Here is a 20,858-nt window from a genome sequence, read left to right on the forward strand (position 1 = left end):
CCATCATAATGATCCTATGTGTCCACACAATGGTTTTGTGTTCTCTGTGACCTTCATAATGACTCTTTGTGATACTCACAATGACTTTGTATGTCTGTCTCCACAATGACTTTGGGTTCCTTCATGAAGACTATGTGACCCTCTGAATGACTCCTATAACTCTCACAATGATTAATGTACCCTCCTGAGCCTTTGTAACAATTACATTGATTCTGTGTGACCATAACGATGACTCTGTGACATTCACAGTGATATATTGAGATGCTCAGAATGATTTTCTGTATTTGCTCTTTTTTAAAAAAAGAATTATTTATTTTATATATGTGAGTACACTGTTGCTATTTTCAGACACAACAGAAAAGGGCATCAAACCCCATTACAGATGGTTGTGAGCCACCATGTGGTTACTGGGAATTGAACTCAGGACCTCTGGGAGGGAAGAGCAGTCAATGCTCTTAACCAGTGAGCCATCTCTCTAACCCAGATTTTCTACATTTTCACAATGACCTTATGTGACCTCACCATGAGTAGATGTAGCCTCACAATAACACTGTATGACCTTTACAGAAAGTATGAGGGCATCATGATGACTATGTATGACTTTCCAAATGACATTGTGTTGCCTCACAATGAATTGCTGTGACCTTCAAGAAGACATTGTGTACCCTCTCAATAACTTTATGTGACACTTGCAATGATTCTGGGTGGCCTCCACAATAGGTTTTTTGTGTGCTCATAATGTATCTCCATGAACTCACAGTTACTTTGTAAGCCCTCACAATGACTCTCTATATTCTTACAATGATTCTCTATACTCTCACGATGAAATATGAGCCTTTATGACTATGTGTGACCCTCATAATGAGTTTGGTTGCCATCATAATGATTTTATCTAACCTTCACAATGAGTCTGTGTGACTATCACATGACTTTCTGTGACCCTAACAAAGACTCTCCGTGACACTAACAATAACTTTATGAGCCCCCAAAATGTCTCTGTGTGATCTCACCAATGACTTGCGATGACTTCATAATTACTTGTCTTCATAATGAGTTTGAGTGTCTTTCATAATGATTTTGGGCCATCACAATGATCTGTGTCCTCTCATTGCTATGTGTGCCCCCACAATGACTGCATATGCCCTCCCCAGGGCTCTGTGTAACCTTGACAATGATTTTGTATCCCTCGAAGTGACTAGTATGCCATCAAAATGATTCTGTGTAGCCCTAACAATGACTTTGTGTGACTACCGCAATGATAGTATGGGCCACCACAGTGACTTCTGTGCCCTCACAGTGACTTTGACTACCTTCACAATGAAGTATGATCTTTAGAATGACTTCATACACCCTTATAATGACTGCTGGGTTCTTGATGAGAGAGACAGTCCTTGCTTGGGCATACCTGTATATCACTGTTCATTGTGGAAAATGGGTGCATATACCTTCCCCAGGGTGAACCAGAGATTAAATACCTTTCTCAGGAGGGAATGTCTGGGAAGGGAAGCTTATTGGCTAAACTCTCAGGGCTCATCTAGATACCTCATTAGCATGGAGAACATTCTTTATGTGGGGAGCTGTGGTCACGTGTTCCAGGCCAGGAATCTGGTCGGGAGTAGAAGAAATGCCTACCGACTATCCTCATGAATGAGGTGCTGGGATTCTGAACCCACTCAGCCTTTCCAAGTTTCCTGGCACTGTCCACTGCCCCACACTTCATAATGACTGTTGTACTCACAATGATTTCTGTGCCCTCACAATGGTGCTGTGTGCTCTCATAGTGATTCTTGTATCCTTACAGTGACTATGAATGACCGCCATAATGACTTTGTGTGTCCTAACAATGAATCTACGTTCTCACGATGACTGTGTGACATTAGCATCGATTATTTGTGACTGTCACAATGATTTTTTGTGCCATTACATTGGTGTGATGTGCCTTCACAATGTCTCTTGGATGCTCACAATGAGTTTACGTGACCTAAAGAATGACTGTGGATAACCTTCACAGTGTTTCTGTGTCCTCTCACCATGACTCTCTGTGCCCTCACAAGACTCTATGTGACCATCACAGTGATGGTTTAAAACCTTCACAATGACTGTGTGTAACATTCACAGTGATTAGTAACCTTTAAAACGAATTTCTTTGACCTTCACATTGACATTCTCTGATCTTTACAATAACTTTCTTTGTATACTCTCACAAATACTGACTCTGTGATACTCACAATTCTCTCTGTGGCCCTCAAAATGCCTTGTGTGCATTCAAAATGACTTTGTGAGTCCACTTCTATGACTCTGGGGACCTAGCAAGGCCACTGTTTGCCATTCACAATGACTTTCAATGCCCTTAAACTAATGCCTTCAAATGCTCTGTGTGCCCTCACAATGACTCTGTGTGACCTTCATAATAAGTCTGTGTGTGATCACAGTGACATTGTGATGTTAATAATGACTTACTTATTGTGTTCACAATGGTTTTTGTGTGCCTTCACAATGACTTTGTGAGGCTTTGTAATGTTTATTTGTGTCCTCACAATGACTCTTTGGGACATTCACAAGGACTCAATTTGTTGCTCACAATGGATCCTTGTAATTATCATAAAAACTTTGGATGCCTTCACAATGACTGTGTAATGAACAATGCCTATGTGTGAAATGAACAATGATTCATTGTGATCTTCATAACAATGTTATGAAGTGTGCCCTCATAACAATGATTCTTTGTGACATCCACAATGACTTGTATGCCCTTATAATGAGTCTGTGTGCCCTCACATTGATTCTCTGTGCTCTTACAATGACTCTCTTAGCCATGACTTTGTATACCCTCCTGGTGACTCTGTGACCTCACCAGGACTCTGTGTGACTTTCACAATAAGTTTGTATAACCTCACAATAAAACTGGACCCTTACATTGACTCTGATGGCGACTTTGCCTTCACAATGACACTGTGAGACCTCACAATGACTCTCTGTGCCCTCACAATGCGTTTGTGTGTTCTCACAATAATTGTCTTATCGTCACAATGACTCTGTGTGACCTTCACAACAACTCTATATGACCCTAGAAATGACTTTGCTAGGCCTCAAAATGTCCCTGTACATTTCCAATGACTCTCCATGACTGTTTGTTTGTTTGTTTGTTTGTTTTCGAGATAGGGTTTCTCTGTGTAGCTCCAGTTGTCCTGGAACTCACTTTGTAGACCAGGCTGACCCGGAACTCAGAAATCCACCTGCCTCTGCCTCTCAAGTGCTGGTATTAAAGGTGTGTGTCACCACCGCCCGGCATCTTCATGACTTTTAATAATTGCTTCCTTGTGCACTTTTGCTATGACTTCAAGTGCCCTCACAATGGCTTTTGTGTCCTAATAATGACTTTCTCTCTGTGCCATTCCAGTGACTCTTGTATGACTTTCATAAAGACCTTATGTGCTCTCAATGGTTTTGTTTACACTCAGAGTAATTTGTGCACACCCATGATGACTCTGTGTGACCTTCACAATTAACTTGTGTGCCCTCACAGTGATTATGTGTGTCATCACAATAACTCTGTGATATTCAATGACACCTTGTGACCTTAACAATGACGTATGTGCCCTCATAATGACTCTATGGTCTCCTCACCATGATTCTTTGTGAGCCTCACAATGATGTTTTAGGACCTTCACAATGACTTTTTTGTGTCATCACAATAACTTGTGTGCTCTGATAATGACTGTGTGTCTTCACAATGATTATATGTGCCATCATAAAGGCACTGTGTAGCATTCAATGACTGTGATTCTCACAATGACTTGTGTGCCCCAGCTATGACTGTGTGTGATCATCACAGTAACTTTTGTGTATTCTCACACTGTGTCCTTCTTTAGTTCCATTTACCTCACAGTGAGTTTATATGCACTCACAACCGTAATTGTGACTTTCACAATGACTGTGTCCCCTCACAATGATTCTGTGTGTACTCATAATGACTCTGTTCTCTTATAATGACTGCGTGTGCTTCCCAATGATTGTGTGCCCTCATACTTACTCTGTATGACTTTCACAATTATCCCTTGTGAGCCATCCCAGTAATTTTGTATGTCCTTACCATTAGAAATCAGGTGCTCCCTCAGCCTGCCCTTCATGGAATCAGAGTCGGCAGACACCAGATACATTGTCACCTGCTGCCACCAGGTGTAGTGCATTTCCATTGTCACCACTAGTTGTGTATTTTTTTATGTGACATGTGTACCCTTTTAAAAGGTCTCTCTTTCTGTCTTGTTTGGTCTTTTAGTCTCTGTCTGTCATTGGTCTCTTTGTTTCTATTCTCTCTCATGTCCCCATTCTGAGACGGCCTCCCCTCCCCTCCCAGTAAATCTCTTATGTGAGATCTGTTGTGTGGTATGCTCTCTTTGTGACCAGGCACTTCTGCTGCTAAATCCTAACACAACAACTCAGAGTGCCCTCACTGGGACTCTGTACTAACTTCACAATGAATGTGTCTTCACCATAATTTGTGTGCCCTCAAATGACTCTGTGCTATCACAAACCTTGTTTGGCCTTCATAATGACAGCATGCACCCTCTCAATGACTTCTGTACTCTCATAATGACTCTCTGTGCACACCCAAGGACTGTGTGAAATTACCAGTGACTTTTTGTGATACTCACATTACGTGACCTTCACAATTACTAGTATGCCCTTCAGAATGACCTTATGTGATATTCTCAATAACACTGTGTGGCATTTACAACATCATGTACCCTCACAATGACTTAGGTGTTCTCATAATGACTCTCTGGACCTACACAAGGACTCTGTGTGGTCTCATAGTGACTGCCTGATCTTAATGACATTGTTATTCCCTCATACAACTATGTGATCATAACTCATTGTACTGTGTACATTCATTCTGTGTAACCTTAACAATGATTTTGCGTGACATGCATGTCTCATTGTGATGCTCACAAAGATTTTATATACCTTCCCAATGACTGCATTTGACTTCACAGTGAGTATCTGCATCCTTACAATGACACTGTATGATCTGCAAAATGACATTGTGTTTTCACAAAGACTCTGTAATCTTTACAATGATTTGTTCCCCATCACCATGACAGTGTGGCATTCACAATGACATAACAATGACTCTGGCTTCACAGTGACTCTGTGTGACTTCACAATGATCTTGTGTGCCCTCATAATGAGTTCCTGTGCCCTCACAATAATTATGTCTGACTTTCACATTGACTGTAGTATAACTATTACACTATACCTGTATGACCTAGACAATGACTGTGCAATTCTCCCCGAGATTTTGTGCATCTTTACAATGACTTTGTGTTCCTTCACAATGACTTCTTGTGTTCTCACAATGACAGTGTGACTTCACAATGATTGCATGACCTCTACAATGAGTTTTTGTGAATTTTACAATGACTCTGTATGATCTAGTCAGTGACGCTGTGTGCCCTCACAATGAGGCTGTATAATCTTCACACGACTCTTTGTGACTTTCACAATGACTTGTGTGCCCTCATTTTGAGTTTGTGTAATCTTACAAATGACTGTGTAATCTTTTCAATGACTTTGTTCCCTCACAATGACTCTGTATGACCCAAACAATGGCTTGGAGAACTCATATTCACTTGTATGTCCTCACAAATGACTTTGTATGCCATCACAATGACTCTATGTGACCCTCAAAATTATTTTGTATTCATTAACAATGATGTGTGACCTTCACAATGACATTGTATATCCTCTCAATGACTCTTGAGCCACCCCTCCCCATGATATGTTGCAATAACTTGGTCTACACTAAAAGTTACTATTTGGTCTTCTTATGAGTATGCATGACTATCTTACCCTCACAGTTACTCTATGTCACCCTCACAATAACTTTTTGTGTACTCATAATGGCTGTGTGTCTTTCACAGTGACTTTGTATACCCTGGCAATGATTTTGTGTGACTTTCAGAATGATGTTTTGTGGCCTCTCAATGACTTTGTGTGTCTTCACAATCATTTGTGTTCCCTCTCCAGATGACTGTGTGCCCACATAGTTACTGCATGACCTTCAAAATGACTTTACATGTCATCATGTAAAGTGACTCTGTAACTCTTGCAACACATCTCTGCTTAATGGTCCCAGTAACTCTTTTGTGACTTTCACAATGACTTTGTGTATCCTCACAAATGACCTTGAATGCTCTTTACAATGGCTATCACGCTCACAATGACTCTGTGTGACCTTCACACTGACTCTGTGTCCTCTCACAATGACTCTGTGTGACCATCACAATGACTTTGTGTGCCCTTACAGAGACTTCTCTGGCCTTGCAATTATTCTGTGTGAGCTCCAGGAAGACTTTTTGCCTTCACAATGACTGAGTGACCTTTATAATGGCTCAACTTGACCTTCACAATGACTTCTGGGACCTTCACAGTGATTCATGTGCCTCATGATAACTGTGTGATCCTCCACAATGGCTCTGTGTGCTCCTCACTGTGGCTCGTGTGTCACTCTCCAAGACTGCATGACACACACATGAATTTCTGAAGCAAGTAAAATATAATCACAACTATAAAATCATTTTGACCTGACACGTAACTAAGAATAACAAGTATCAATTTTATTCACAATTTTTAAAAAGCACTAAAAAAAGGTTTGTATTGGAAAGCGATAACTTACAATTGATAATAAATTCAGTATGTAAAACAGTTGTGATAGAATCTAAGCTGAAACAAACTATCTTAAGAGCCATGATTGTGTCTCTTTACTTTTCTGTTCTTTTTCTTCTAACACAGACAGCAGTACTCTTTAGAGTCGAAAATCCTGCGATTCAAAATATATTCCATATATTCAAAATAGAAAACACATGACTTGGCCTGACTGATTCAAAAGTCCTTGTTTCCTCCATCTTGCCCTGGCTTCTGCCACAGGAAAGGTGGCACTGGTGCCCCCTATGCCTAGATGCCTCTCTATACCAGTGTCTGATATCAGAATGCCAGCTCCTATGTAAACAACCTTGTAAGATGTTCCAATAATGTGACGTGCAGGTTGTAGATTTTCCCTCTTGTTTCCAAAGAATGTGAACTGTAAAACACCATTACATGTTTCTAGAGTGTCTGGTGGGAGGATGTCTCCTTTTTGATGATAATCCAGGATCTTCCAAATGCAGTATCAAATGAAATCAATTTTTAACCCCCAGGATTTCTCTTCTGATTAAAAGTGATGTTTCAGGATTTGGGGGCTAGAGTCTCCTTCCATCAGACTGGCTTTCCCCAGCTGTGTCTGTCTTTGAAGTCCATCAGGGCTCGGCATGTGGAAAATATCTTCAGGTTACACAAAGGAACACAACCCCGCTGGCTTTGATCATCCCTGTCATAACAGAGATGATTGGGTTGCAAGCAATGACACACACATGTGCACGAGGAGGAGGCCACTCAGGGGAGCTCAGCTTGCATCCTCATGGATGTCTGTTGCTTACATCCTAAATACTTTACGACTTCCCTAAAGTCAGTTCTCATAATAGTGGTTGGGGACATACAAACAAAATGCCAATAGGTTATGACTGGGCACCATGGGAACATAAAAGCAGATGTGGGCTACTACGGGATGCTGTATGGCAGTGTTCTTCCTACATCTGGTAAAGGAACAGACGGCATGAGAAGCAATAGATATGGACAAGCCAGAAGACACACATCAAAAAGCTATAATTAGGAATAGAGAGAAGCTGCAGGAAGAGGGCTCATTAAATCTACTCATGTCTTATAATGAGAAAACACTGTGGGTAAGCAGAAGATTAAAACAAGTCTAGGAAGGTAGCATCTTGATGTTTGGTTTCAGTGTGCGTTAAGAGCCCGATTTAACCAGGGCAGCCTCAGAACAAATATGCTGGTGAATCCTCTCACACTGATGCTCACAGATTGGGCTCCTTTTAAAGTGCGCATGGAACAGAGCACTAGCAGAGGGTTGAAAGGCTGAGGTCGGATCTGCTCAAGTAACTTCAAACTGGAAACCAAGGATATTCTGCTCAGTGAAGCCATAGGGCGAAGGATGAAGAGAAAATGAGCCCCAGGTTTTCTTTAGCTTTAGAGATTGTTCTGGAAGGTAAATGCTGTCACGGAAGAAGAGGGGATACCTTACACAGCACCCCTACATCAGAATGCCGTATTACAAAGCCTTGGTTAGACTAGATGGCACAGGCATTCTATTCTCCCAAACTGGGCCAACCATGCTCTTCCATGTCTGGGTCTAATGAGCATTGTGTTCTCACTGAAGGACTCTTCAGAAGTGACCTTGGCGTGCTGAAGCCTTTTGTACAAGCTCGGGTGTCGACCACAGATTACTAGACTCAAATATCTCCTTTCTATATAAGAAATCTGGGCCTTGGAAGTTCAGCACAGGGCAACACCAACACACGCATCCACAGTCACCAGTCCTACCATTCACAGCCAGGCTTCAGGATATGCATAGTAGGTGGTCTTAACTTGAAAGCATTGCCCTCTCCTTTTCTCTCTCCCCTCCCCCCAACCTGCTACATTCCTAACCACATTCACAGCCACTTTCAATAACTTAGGCCTCCTCTCCAGTCAGTGCTGTTGTACATTTGTGGGGAAGAGGCCAGAAGAACTGTTCATAACAGATAGGCCAGTCGACTTCATCAAAGTACAACTCAGGCAGGGCTACGAAGCCCCTTCAAACCACTGAAGTATAGCATTCTGCTGATTAGAAAGTGCCTTTCTTCAACAGAAACCGCCAGAGCTCTGCCTAAAATCTAAGAAAGGAATCTGCTAAGGCTTTTTCACAGGGTAATGGATTATTTCTAAATGAGAATGTCTATGAAAGTTTATACTCTGGATCTTGTGAAACCACATTCACCGTGGACGTAAGAAGGAGCCAGGCTGGGTCCTGCCGTGCCCACAAGCTCACAGGCAGCACATTCCACCCATGGGTCCTTCAAATTGGCCCCAGCTAAGGTTCTCGTTTAGGGAAGAAGCACAGGTCCCAAGGCCGCCTACAGTCTCTCCTTGCTTCTTGCTGGGGTTTCAGCTTACAGCTGGTCTGGCTCAGAAGCTAGTGGCTGAAAGGATGGAAATGTTGCCAGTTTGGTTCAGATTTATTTTTGCCTCCAGACACCATAGAAGGTCAAGACTGCTCAGTCTGTAGGCCTCACCAAAGGCGTGTCCAGACCCACACCTCCACGTCAGGAAGATGGCCTTCAGGCATCCTAAAACAGCAACAGAGGAAAAGCTTGAAAAATGATGTTTTCTACTTTAAACCTGCCACTGGGTCATTCTCAAACTGATTGTTCATAAATAGCTACTGAGAATAGTGCCACATACCCCAGCATCCCATACTATGTCCTCTGGGAATTAATACAAATTTTACTGAGTACTTGAGAAATGAGAATGTAACCCATAATTATCACAATGACTTAAAAAATTATTCTTTTGTTTATTGGCCTTATAGGACCATTTGAAGACACTGCTTCAGTGTGGGGCTTCCTAAAGCATTCATAGCTAAGTCATTCACGGCCGCCTGAAACAGGGTGGCCAGTGAACATTGCCACTCCTCAGTCATAGAACCTCAGTCTTCCACTCCTGGCAGTTGTCTACAAAGAGTAAGGGAATAGGACTGTTCTTTATGGTCTCCCTGGAATAGACAGTCGTCTTGAGACAATTATTCTCAACAAAGTGCCGTATCACAGAAAGTATGGCCTCCCTTCCAAAAGGGAGTGGGCATCAGCCGACTGAATTCTGCTGGAAGGAGGAAGCCTTGCTTTCACCCGCTGCCCCTCAGCAATGTGTTTATCACCAGTTTGCATTGGTAACATAGGTGAACCTAAGGAAAATGTTGCTAGGTAAAGAGGTTATCTGGAAACCTGAGGCTCTGAAGTCTTTCTGAACACCGGGAGACAGCCTTCACCAAATACGTTGACCAACTGATGCGACAGTAACAAACCTGTTGACTCTATTGCAGGAATCCAGCCACCCTCCTTTGATCACATGCAAAAAGCTGATAGGTAGACTGGACAACTGGGTGGTTCTCTCAGAGCTTCTCCTACCTTCTGCGCTTTCTGCTGAGTTATTCATTCATTCGTTTGATTGTTTGTTTGTTTGTTTACTGTTTTGAGTTGGGGGATGCTTGTGTCATTGGTGCATATGAAGTCAGCAACTCTCAAGAGTCAGTTCTCTCCTTCTACCATGTCCATTCCAAGGATGCAACTCAGGTCATCAGGTTTGGCTGCAAGCACCTTTACCAGTTGAGCCATATCACTGTTGACATTAAATGATGTTTAAAAAGTAACACCAAGAGGACCTGCGCCATAGCTCATGGGTAAAGCACTTACCGTGCATGGAGTTCGATCCCTAGAACCCATGGTAGAAGGAGGGAACCGACACCTGCAAATTGTCCCCTGACACCCACATGTGCTTCTCAGCCCCATAACAACAAAAAGTAACGTCGTAAAACCACCAAGCAAACTTTTCCTAGAAGGAAACAAGCTAGCTTCCTTCTCTCAAAGATCTCAACAGCAGATACCACACATCCCTCAGCTCTGCTCCCTTCTGACTGGATGGGCACAGGGAGAATGAAATTTAAACGGACGCATGGATGCTAAAGGCAGCTAGCTCTCACTCCTATATACTTATCCTGAACCAGGAGCATCACCATCAGATCCTGGGTGGTCTTAAAGCACCCACAAGAACACGAGTGTGTAAAAATACTGGCTCGGGAGACAAAGTCATCATGCTTTGGAAATCGGAGCCTCACACCAGGGCTGGGGCTGCTTCCGGTGGGAATAAGTTCCTTTCTGAATTCCAAATGAATCTATGCAATGGAGCCAAGTCAACAAGAGTCAACCTAAAACATGGACTCACTGATCTAGATGCTCCATGTTTGCTAATAGGAAGCTGCTGGAGGAAAAAAAAAATGTCTCTTGTTTGATCTTGCTGGCTTTAAAACAAAAACAAAAACAAAACCAACCAACCAACCAACCAAACAAACAAACAAATAAAAACAGAGTTTTGCTATGTAGCCCATGATATTGTGTAACTCACTATGTACCCTAGGCTGGCCTTGAACTTATGGTGGTCTTCCTAGGTGTGTGCTACCTCATTTGGTAGTAGCAAATTACTTATGAGAAGTAAGTGTATTGTCTACCTGGAAAAAAATGAGCCTGTTAAAAGGAACTGTGGACTGCTTCTTTGAATGCACTAGTGAGATAACAGCAAAATTAGTTAAGTTCAGCACTTGGCTGCCACAAGCCCACGAGGGGGCCAGTGTGGGTGGAGGCTTCAGTCTCACAGATTCAGTAAGTATAATACCTGGCGAGGAAGGACTTTTCAGAACCCAGAAGGGAGTCTTTTAAACAGGCTCAAAATGTTGGTTTTGTTTCTATTTGTAGGGGGATATGGAAATGGTTTACATTCTAGAAATTCTTTTCCTAAATTTAGAATGTTCTAGTTAGATGTTCCTAAATTACCTGTGGACTGTAAGATAACATATCTCAGAAATTAACTTTGTCACTATTAAGTTTTGCTGTGCAAGCTGAAAGTCACATCTTCTTCCTGGATTCATGTCATATAAAATTATGTCCTTCCTACAGTTATTTGGGTTGAAAGTTATCTTTATGTAGATGATGATAATTATCTGACCTGTCTTTCCTTATTGCCATTTATGAGAGCTAGTTTGATGTCAACTTTACACAAGCTAGAGTCCTTTGAGAAGATGGACTCTAAACTGTGGAAATGTCCCACCCCATTGGCCTGTGGGCAAGCCTGTAGGACATTTTCTTAATGATGTGGAAAGGCCCAGGTAACTGTGTACTGTGACTCCCCTGGGATGGTAGTTCTGGGTTCTATAAGAAAGCAGGCTGAAGAACAAGCAATGGGGAACAAGCCAGTAAGCAGTATCCCTCCAGGGTTCCTGCATCAGCCCCTGTCACCAGGTTTCTACCCTGTTTGAGTTCCTGTCCTGACTTCCTTCAGCAATGAAGTGTCAGCTGAGAGTTGTTAAGCCAAAGTCAACCAACCCTCTCTTCCCCAAGCTGATTTTGATGATGGGTCTACCTTCCCCTCCACCCCCCTCTCTATATATCTATATATCTATGCACATGCATACATATATATGTGTGTATGTATATGTGTATACACATATACACACATATATATATATACATAAAATAATTACCATATTTCTCTCTCCTCTTTCCTCTCTCCAAATCTACCCATATACCCCTCTGCATCACCTTCAAATCCGTGATCTTTTTTCATTGTTATTAAGTGCACATATGTATTTGTATATACATATTTACTCCTAAATATAACCTTTTCAACCTATATAATGTTACTTGTATGTATGCTTTCAGGGCTGATTGTTTGGTACTGGCCAACCAACTGGAGTGCTCTGTCCTAAGAAAGGCCACCTCTTCTCCCCCTCCCAGGTCTCCTCAGCCACCTGGAGTTCTTTGTGTAGCATTGAGGCCTCATGGGCTTTTCCCCATCCAGTTTGGCATGTCTGTTGGTGTCATCCTTTGCCTGCTTGGACAGTCACATTGCTGAGACTTTGTGGGTGTGGCTTCTTCTGTTACTAGGAGACACAGTTTCATAGAAAGCTCTGATTCTCTGGCTCTTACGGTCTCTCTGACCCCTCTTCTGCAATGTTCCCTGAGCTATAGGTGCAGGAGTGTTTTGTAGGTGTTTTCATTTGTCACAGCAATAGGGACCCTAAGACAGCATTTATATTAGAATATAAGATATGCTTACAAACATGTTTTCTTGAGACAGGATCTTGTGTAGGCTCCTTGTTAGGAAGCACTCACACCAAGCAGTCAGATTTAAGAAGACAAGGATGAATGCATATGCCCTTTGTGCTCCCATAACATGGGTCTGTTTGCTTTAAAAAAAAAGTCTTAAAACTTATTTTAAGACTCTTCTCTGGCTGGAGAGATGGCTCAGTGGTTAAAAGTACTGGCTGCTCTTCCAGAGGTCCTGAGTTCAATTGCCAGCAACCACATGGTGGCTCACAACCATCTGTAATGGGATCCAATGCCTTCTTCTGATGTGTCTGAAGACAGTGACAGTGTACTCATATACAAAAAAATGAATAAAATAAGTCTTTAAAAAAAACCTCTTCAGGGGCTGAAGAGATGGCTCAGTGGTTAAGAGCACTACCTGTTCTTCCGAAGGTCCAGAGTTCAAATCCCAGCAACCACATGGTGGCTCACAACCATCTGTAATGAGATCTGATGCCCTCTTCTGGTGCATCTGAAGACAGCTACAGGGTATGCACATATAATAAATAAATCTTTAAAAAACAAAAAAAAAAAACCCTCTTCTCATTATGTATACAAAATAATGTATAAGAAATAATAAAATATAGCTACCCCAGAAATTTTTCCCGCCCCAGATTTCAACATGGGAATGGAGTTTGGTCCCCTCCAGTCTAGCACAGGCCATTGCCTGGCTCATGCTGAAAGCCATTGCTGTCTTACCTGGAAGGCTGTGGGCATGGCTAGATTCAGGTTTTCCCTGCCTTCCCAGCCTCCTTGGCTTGGAGTCCTTTGAGCATCCTGAGCTAGCGTCTGCTCCCAGACTGTACCAGTATCACCATGTCTAGGTGAGTCAGTAGATTCTGAAACATTCCCAGAAGATTCTAGAGCAGCCAGATCCTGGCCACCACTGGAATCCAGAGATGCTGCGCTTTCGTTTTCGGGATTGAGGGAATTGATATCTTCTCCAGTGAGTTCAGGATAAGAGTCACAGAGAGAGCTGTCACCACCCAGAGGATTCTGCATCAGAGGCCAGGCATCAGAAAACTCCGCGCAGATGGAACGGGAAACAGACCCGAAGAAGGCTGGCATCGTGTCCCCCACAGAAGCCGGGTTTCTGAACACACATCCAAAAGGTTTGTCAGTTATCATACAGTGATGAAAACCATTACTACAGAAGATATCTCAGCTATAATTTTAAGTCTGTGGCTGTAATACTAAGAATTCCAGTGCTAACTATTGTTTTAAATTTGCCTTAGTATGGCTACTAAAGCTTCTCCATTGACCTTAAAATTGATTTCTATACCTATTTCTAATTAATATAAGCATATCCAATGTCTAACACCTGCATCTTCTTAATCTTAATTGAGTTTTCGTGATCGTTGTTTTAGAACAGTATGCCAACAGATTGTGAAGAGTGAGCTGTTACTTTTAAATAATAGAAATCTCAGGAATAGAAGCTGGGGAGAGAGCTGAGCTGTTAAGCCCATATATACACTGCTCCTAGGATCTGAGCTCAGTTCCCTGCATCTACACCAGGAGACTTAGAGCCACCTGTAACACCCTCTCCAGGGGAAGCTGACCCTATTGGCCTCTGAGGGCACCTGTACTTGTGTACACATGCCCTCACACAGAAACACACACATATACTTTAAAATCTTAGAAAGATAGAGTGAATGGGGAGAAAGTGCCAGAAGGTGGTACTGGTTATCAGCGACCCCTGCAATCCCTGCAGGGGACTCTCTTAGGTTCAAAGAAGTCATTGATAATGGTTAGGAGGCAGAATTCAACAGTTTAACACAAAGCTGGTAAATCAGGATTCATGTTTGCAAACATTGTTGACTAAAGGACAGTTACCTCTCCTGGAGGGTAGTGGGAGAACGCAGCCCACAGCCAAGCACAGCTCGGGCAGAGCTGCGGGCCTCTTCACAGCACAAGGACGGAATCAGGTGAACAGGCCCTGAGAAGGCAGAAAAGCGTGAGTCAGGGGGATTTGTTTTTTTCCTGAACTTTCTTGTTCATTCCAGCTAAACCTTGCTCCCTTTGGAAAGGTCTGGGTGACTGGGTGCAGAAGAGGAACTACACACTGGTGTCCAGAACCCAACCTGGGCTGTACAATGAGACCAGGCAGGAAGGGGGGGACAAGGGTAAAGCATTCTCATTCCATGTGTGACATATGGACCAAGATGGTCCATTCTGCAACATCACTAAGAGACACTGGGTGATTCCAAGAGGCCAGTCCAGCCACCCTGGAATATGAGTGATGAAGTAGATAATAGTGCCCAAGAGATGACTTGATACTGTCATAGGTACTACACTCAGATGAACCAGAAACTCAGGACAATAGAGAGGAATGCTAGGCCAGACTGGCACCAGTGCTAAGTACCATTAGCCATGTGGAGTTTGTATGCTGTAGGTCATCGGCTGAGGCCTGGAATAGGACAGTAAGGACTGAGAGTCATGTCACCTTTGCCTGCCTAGATCAGAGGTACATTTCCACCTGTGTTAACTTTCCCTAATGGTTTTTTCCAGCAACAGACCAAGAGTCAGACAAGGCTGGACCCTGATGTGGACCTCTTTCCGCCCCCTCTTCCTTACAGAAGTCATTGAAACCAGACACACAAGTGTTTGGTTTGACTTGACCAGGTAACCAAGGCATACTGGTGAGTTTTATGTCAACTTGACACAAGGTGGAGTCCTCTGACAGGAGAGAGCCTTAATTGAAAAGATGTCTCCATAAGTTGGGTCTGCAGGCAAGTCTATAGGGCATTTTCTTAATGAATGATTGATGGTGGAGAACTCAGACCACTATAGGTGGTTCCATCCTGGGCTGGTGGTTCTGAATTCTATAAGAAAGCAGGCTGAACAAACCGTGAAGAGCAAGCCAGTAAGCAGCACCCCTCCATGGCATCTGTCTGCATTAGCTCCTGCCTCCAAATTCTTGCACTGTTTGAGTGACTGCCTTGGCTTCCCTTGATGTACATGGACAAATAAATTACATTCCCTTGATGTAAGCCAAATAAACCCTTTCCTCCCAAGCTCCTTTTGGTCATGGAGTTTCAGTGCAGCCACGGTAACCCTGACTAACGTACACGGATGGCAGCCCCACCTCTACACAGCAGGAAGAAGTGACTGCAAGTGATACGGACTCCAAATGGAGAGACCTGGAACACCTAAACCAAAGGCGGCAGAGGAAAGTCATAGAGACAGGTCAGCCATGACTGGAAAATCAGCCTGTGACCCACTGCCATCCACTCTGAAGAATAAGAGCTGGACTCAGCAATGTCTGGCTTTCCAGTCCCATTCTGCACTCCTGGTTCCTCTGGGTCCTTTGAGTCCCAACTCACCATATATTGGGGCTGAGTCCCGGTGATACTGACAGCATGCTCTATGGGCACAGTGGCGGAGCCGAGGCTGGTCAAAGCATGATAGCTCAGAGCCATTGTACTGAATGTCCTGTGACCGCAGAGACCCTAGTGGAGAGGAGAGATCTGCAATCAACACTTCTCCATTTGTATTTGTATTTTTAAAGAGTCAACACCATTATCCCATGTAGTCCTTCTATGTACCCAAAGACACTCTGAAGACAGTAAACTGAAGACACTCCGTATGCCAACCTTCCAAACATCAGTGCTTCTCTGAGCCTACAGTGGGCAAACTCAAGCAATACAAAGCCTATGTCATTACATTCCCTGACACACACACACACACACACACACACACACACAGACTTAAATATTTTTTATTATTCTATATGTAAGGGTATTTTGCTTGCATGTATATCTGTGTACCACATGCATGCCCAGTGCCCATGAAGGTCAGAGAGAGCATGAGATCCCCTGGGAGTGGACTTACAGACACTTGTAAGTTGCTGTGTAGATGCTGGGAATTGAAGCTTCATCCTAAAGAGCAGCCAGTGCTCTTAACCACTGAGCCATCTCTCCAGTTTCCAACCCCCACATTTTTTGTGTGTGCTGGGAATTAAACCCCAGGGCCTTGCACATGATAGGCAACTGCTCTACCACTCAACTATAGCCCAGCCTGTTTCATATCAATGTCTACGTAATTTCCTGCATATGGGCTGGAAGCCAGAAGCAAAGTGGCTTAAGAGATACAATTTCAGATAATAATGATACTGAAAAGCAGAACCTAATGATGGCAAGCTGAGGATTGCCTGTTTCTTCTTATGCAGAGGTGCACACAGTTTAAAATAATTTGCTAAGAATGTAGGGTATAGACAACTTTTATTTTTTCCTGGTAGCCTTGGGACATCACAGCCTTGCCAACATCCCTAGGAGGCCCTGAGATTCCTGAAGAGGCTCGTTTTTCTGCATCTTGTATTCTAAGCTGGTGATGCTCTTTAGGTCTTAGGTCTCAGCCAGGTAGGTGTCTTGAGAACTCTTGGTTGACAATGCTAACAAGCTCACTTCACAGTGAGACAGAGGGATGGGAGCTTACAGCTGGGTTTCTTCTCCATGAACTGCCTCTTGCAGTAGATGACACACAGGATGAGCAGGGCGAGCAGCACCGTGGCCAGAGCACTGCAGATGACAGCAGCCAGCGCCGTGTCCCGAGGACTGGAGACGGTGGAGGAGATCTTCACAAGGTTCACCTTGCTGGTACCTGAGAGTTACAGCAACAGGTCAGTACACCCTCTGCAAGCCTGGACTCGAAATGCTTCCAGGCACATCCAACCCTGTTGCATTGTGACACCTTATCTTCACCTTATCCCTGCCCCCCGCCCCCCAACGATGTAATCCAGATACTGAGCAAGTTTATGAGTTGTTGTTGTTGTTGTCAGACCACATTCATAGCTGTTCTTGGCTGTGCCCAGCCTGTGGGTTGCAATCTAGACATACCAGGCTCACACGGCCCATGGTCACTAGCTGTCTTCATGGGTATGAGATACATTGAAGCCTAACAGAGTCAGACAGGCTCCTCATTGCAATCATACCTACCCCTCTTAAAAGAAAATCCATTTCTCTCATCTGATGGCTAATGTGGACTGTCAACTTGGCCGGATTAAGAAGCACATAGGATAGTAATGAGGTACAATTGTGGGTTGGCCTGGGAGAGTGTTTGCAGAAAGGACCGAGGAAGATACATCCTGATTGCGGGCAATACCATTCCATGTTCTGGGCTTTCAAAGGAGACATCTGGTTAAGCAGCAGCAGCAGCAGCCCTTTCTCTTCCTGACTCACTGATTGTCAACAGTAGCTTTGTGTTGTGGGGAGCTGTTCCTCCGCCAGGCCTTCGGTACCTCGGTGGGCTGTATCCCTGCCACAGAGCCAAGTAAGCACTTTTTCCCTTAAGCTGTTTTTTGCCAGGCACTGGCGCATAGGAATGGGCAAAGTGACTACTACATTTCCTAAGTCCTCCCACCTGGTGTTGTGTCTGTCTGCTCTTCCCATCCTGCCACGTAGACCACTCCCTCAGCTTTCACTTGGTGGGTGATGCTGTTCCCCAAAGAAAAGTTGCAATAGCAATCCCTAGGTTTTTATTCCCCCTTCCCCCACTCTCTTTTTCTCCATGATGCTGCTGTCGCCTAACCTTTTGCGCCCTTCATTCTGAATCATTGTTAGTCTCCTGACTGCAGTTAGGCTGGCTTGGCACGAGGCTCCGCTTCCAGCCTCTTACGCAGCTAAGCATGGCAATGTCTGCAGTCGAGATCCTGGGGATGTGTAAATCATCTCAATTCATGGACAAGTCACTTTCTGCAGACCCCGTCTCCACTGTGACCTATGAACGGGAAGTAGGGAAAGCCCAATGGCTGAGGCGTATCAGCAAGGCTGGCCCAGCACCAGGTAGGAAGCTGTCCTTTGAACTCACCCCAGGCCCACCTGTCTGGACTGTTACAAAACTTCTGTTTTACTTGGGCAGAAAGAGGTTTGAATCTTTTCATTACAGCAGGTTGACTTTTTCTCTAGCTATTTCTGTCCCTGGCACAGGGCAATGGCTCTTGATAAACTTGTTTACTCTTTATTTGTAATGCCTCCAAGAAATGCTGGTATACAGTTGCTTGTTAAAGGGTGGAGTAAAGGAATGTTTGCAGGAAAACAACAACAACAGCTCAACCCCTAATTACTCCAGGGCCCTGAGTCTAGAAGGTCTTGCCATCAGTGAAGTGGGAGTGTTTACTGAGGACCTCCTGTCCTGCTCTTGTCTACACGGATGGCAGTGTGGATGGAAACAGCTTGAGAAAAGAGCAGCTTCCTTGACAGCCATTGCTGCGTGCAATCTTGCTGTGACTGATTAAGGAGAGAGAGAGCAAAGGACTGCTTGGCTTGGTCAGTATGCAAACCCTGAAGGTCATGACCTCATTCTCAGAACGAACACCCAACAATCGATCAACCTTCCCTTGTAACGACAAATCATGAAACCATCCCGGGGGAATGCCAAATTTGATCGTCACTACTAATACACAGACAATGACAGCTGATAGACAACAAACACCCAGTGGCCATGCCTTCTATCCAACCAAAGCCAAGCTGGTGCCAAGATAGTTATTAAGGGAATCAACAAACATTCACAGCATCTTATTCAAAGAAGGCATAGTAACATCTACTTATCCCTACTCTAGCACATTGGGTCAGCTAGACAGCTGCTAGCAAGAACCCACATTCATCTTCTGCAACACATTACCTAAAGTATCATCAAGACCATTACGGCTGGCAGCACCTCTTCAACACCCGGGGGCCATTACCCAACTTCTCAATTCCAAGTGTTATCACAGCGCTTCACAGTAAGGGTTTTATAGTTATGGAATCTATAGGTATTTAATCCGAGGTTTGTCAGATTCTGAAGCTTAAGCTTTTGTGTTTCTTTCTCATGAGTATGTGATGTACATATATGTACATGTATATATGTATATATGAACACTTATGTGTATACATATATATGTATACATACACACATATATGTATGTGTGTGTATATATATGTATACATGTATATATATGTGTGTGTGTGTGTATATATATATATATATATATATATATGTGTGTGTGTGTGTGTGTGTGTGTGTGTGTGTGTGTGTGTGTGTGTCCTGAGGGAGTCTTCCTAGTTTGCTATCCACTTTGTTCATTGAGGCAAGGTCTTTGAGTTGAACCCAGAGCTCATCCACAGAGCTAGTCTATCTAGCCAGCTTGTTCTAGGGATTCTCTCTCTCACCCTTTCCAGTACAGTACTACAGGTGGGCTACCATGGACACCCAGTGTTTACATGGTTTGGGGGTTGGGTCTGAACTCTGAGCCGCAAGCTCACTGCTTTTGTAGGCAGCATTTTAACTGCTGATCCATCTCTCCAGGCCCAACTCATGCTGTTTTTTGTTTGTTTTTTAATATTACGTCAAATTCTTTGTAGCTCCTTAGAATAAAGCATATATGTAAACTATAGTGTAAGGAACTATAGACTCAAGTTCTGTACAGGCAGATACATTCTAGTTAACCAGCTAACATACATTAGAGTTTGACCTAACATCAAACACACACAGGCCTTCTCAAGTTCAACTTACTTAAGAGGCAACTGAATTTTACTGCACGGAGAGACAACAGAGCTTCTAGTATTGGTCCTAAAACACTCCTCTTAAAGCACACACTGTATAATTAGAGTACTGTTGCCTCTACAGTGGGGGAAAAAAAGGGAAGGGCAAGCTAACGATGCCTTGGGTCTGGGCTCTCATTTTGAGGATCTCACTCCAGGGCATTAAGACATGACGGTACTAATTGGCTTTGTCCCGTAGACTCTCCCTCTGGAATCTGAACACAGTAGGGAGCATTAGTGCTCCTTGCTGATGGCTGTGTTGATTTGGCATAGGCAACTCGATTCATAGTTCTGGAATGTAACTGCAATTCAGACATCTTACAATCTTTCTCATTGGAATATTTTATCTGTTTTACTTTTAGATTTGAGTAAGCTACAATTTATCCCGTTGCTTTTTGTGACCTTCCACCATCACCAACAACCAAAATCCAAATCCACTGAAGGCATAGCACAATTCCTGATGAACTGTTTCTAGCCACACTCTTTAGTAACAATAAAAGCCACTAGCACCGAGCCCCTACAGTTTCAGGGAGGCACAAGCACAGTCGCAGAG

The 20,858-nt window shown here is 43.5% G+C and overlaps 1 protein-coding gene across 2 annotated transcripts in view; it reads right to left on the bottom strand.

Moving 5' to 3' along the window:
* Positions 1-6,554: 6,554 nt before the first annotated feature.
* Tnfrsf19 (TNF receptor superfamily member 19) overlaps positions 6,555-20,858 on the bottom strand; it is an 89,223-nt gene continuing 74,919 nt past the window's right edge. For both annotated transcript variants that reach the window (XM_021181855.2, XM_021181854.2), the window contains exons 6-10: positions 17,223-17,387; positions 16,112-16,237; positions 14,622-14,724; positions 13,488-13,881; positions 6,555-9,221 (exon numbers count right to left, since the gene is read on the bottom strand). In XM_021181855.2, coding sequence (XP_021037514.1) covers positions 9,213-9,221; positions 13,488-13,881; positions 14,622-14,724; positions 16,112-16,237; positions 17,223-17,387 — 797 coding nt within the window. In that variant the 3' untranslated portion in view covers positions 6,555-9,212. The remainder of the gene's footprint in view (positions 9,222-13,487; positions 13,882-14,621; positions 14,725-16,111; positions 16,238-17,222; positions 17,388-20,858) is intronic.

This window comes from Mus caroli, unplaced genomic scaffold, assembly GCF_978045245.1.
Source record: "Mus caroli unplaced genomic scaffold, Mus_caroli_1 scaffold_12, whole genome shotgun sequence".
Lineage (NCBI taxonomy): Eukaryota > Metazoa > Chordata > Mammalia > Rodentia > Muridae > Mus > Mus caroli.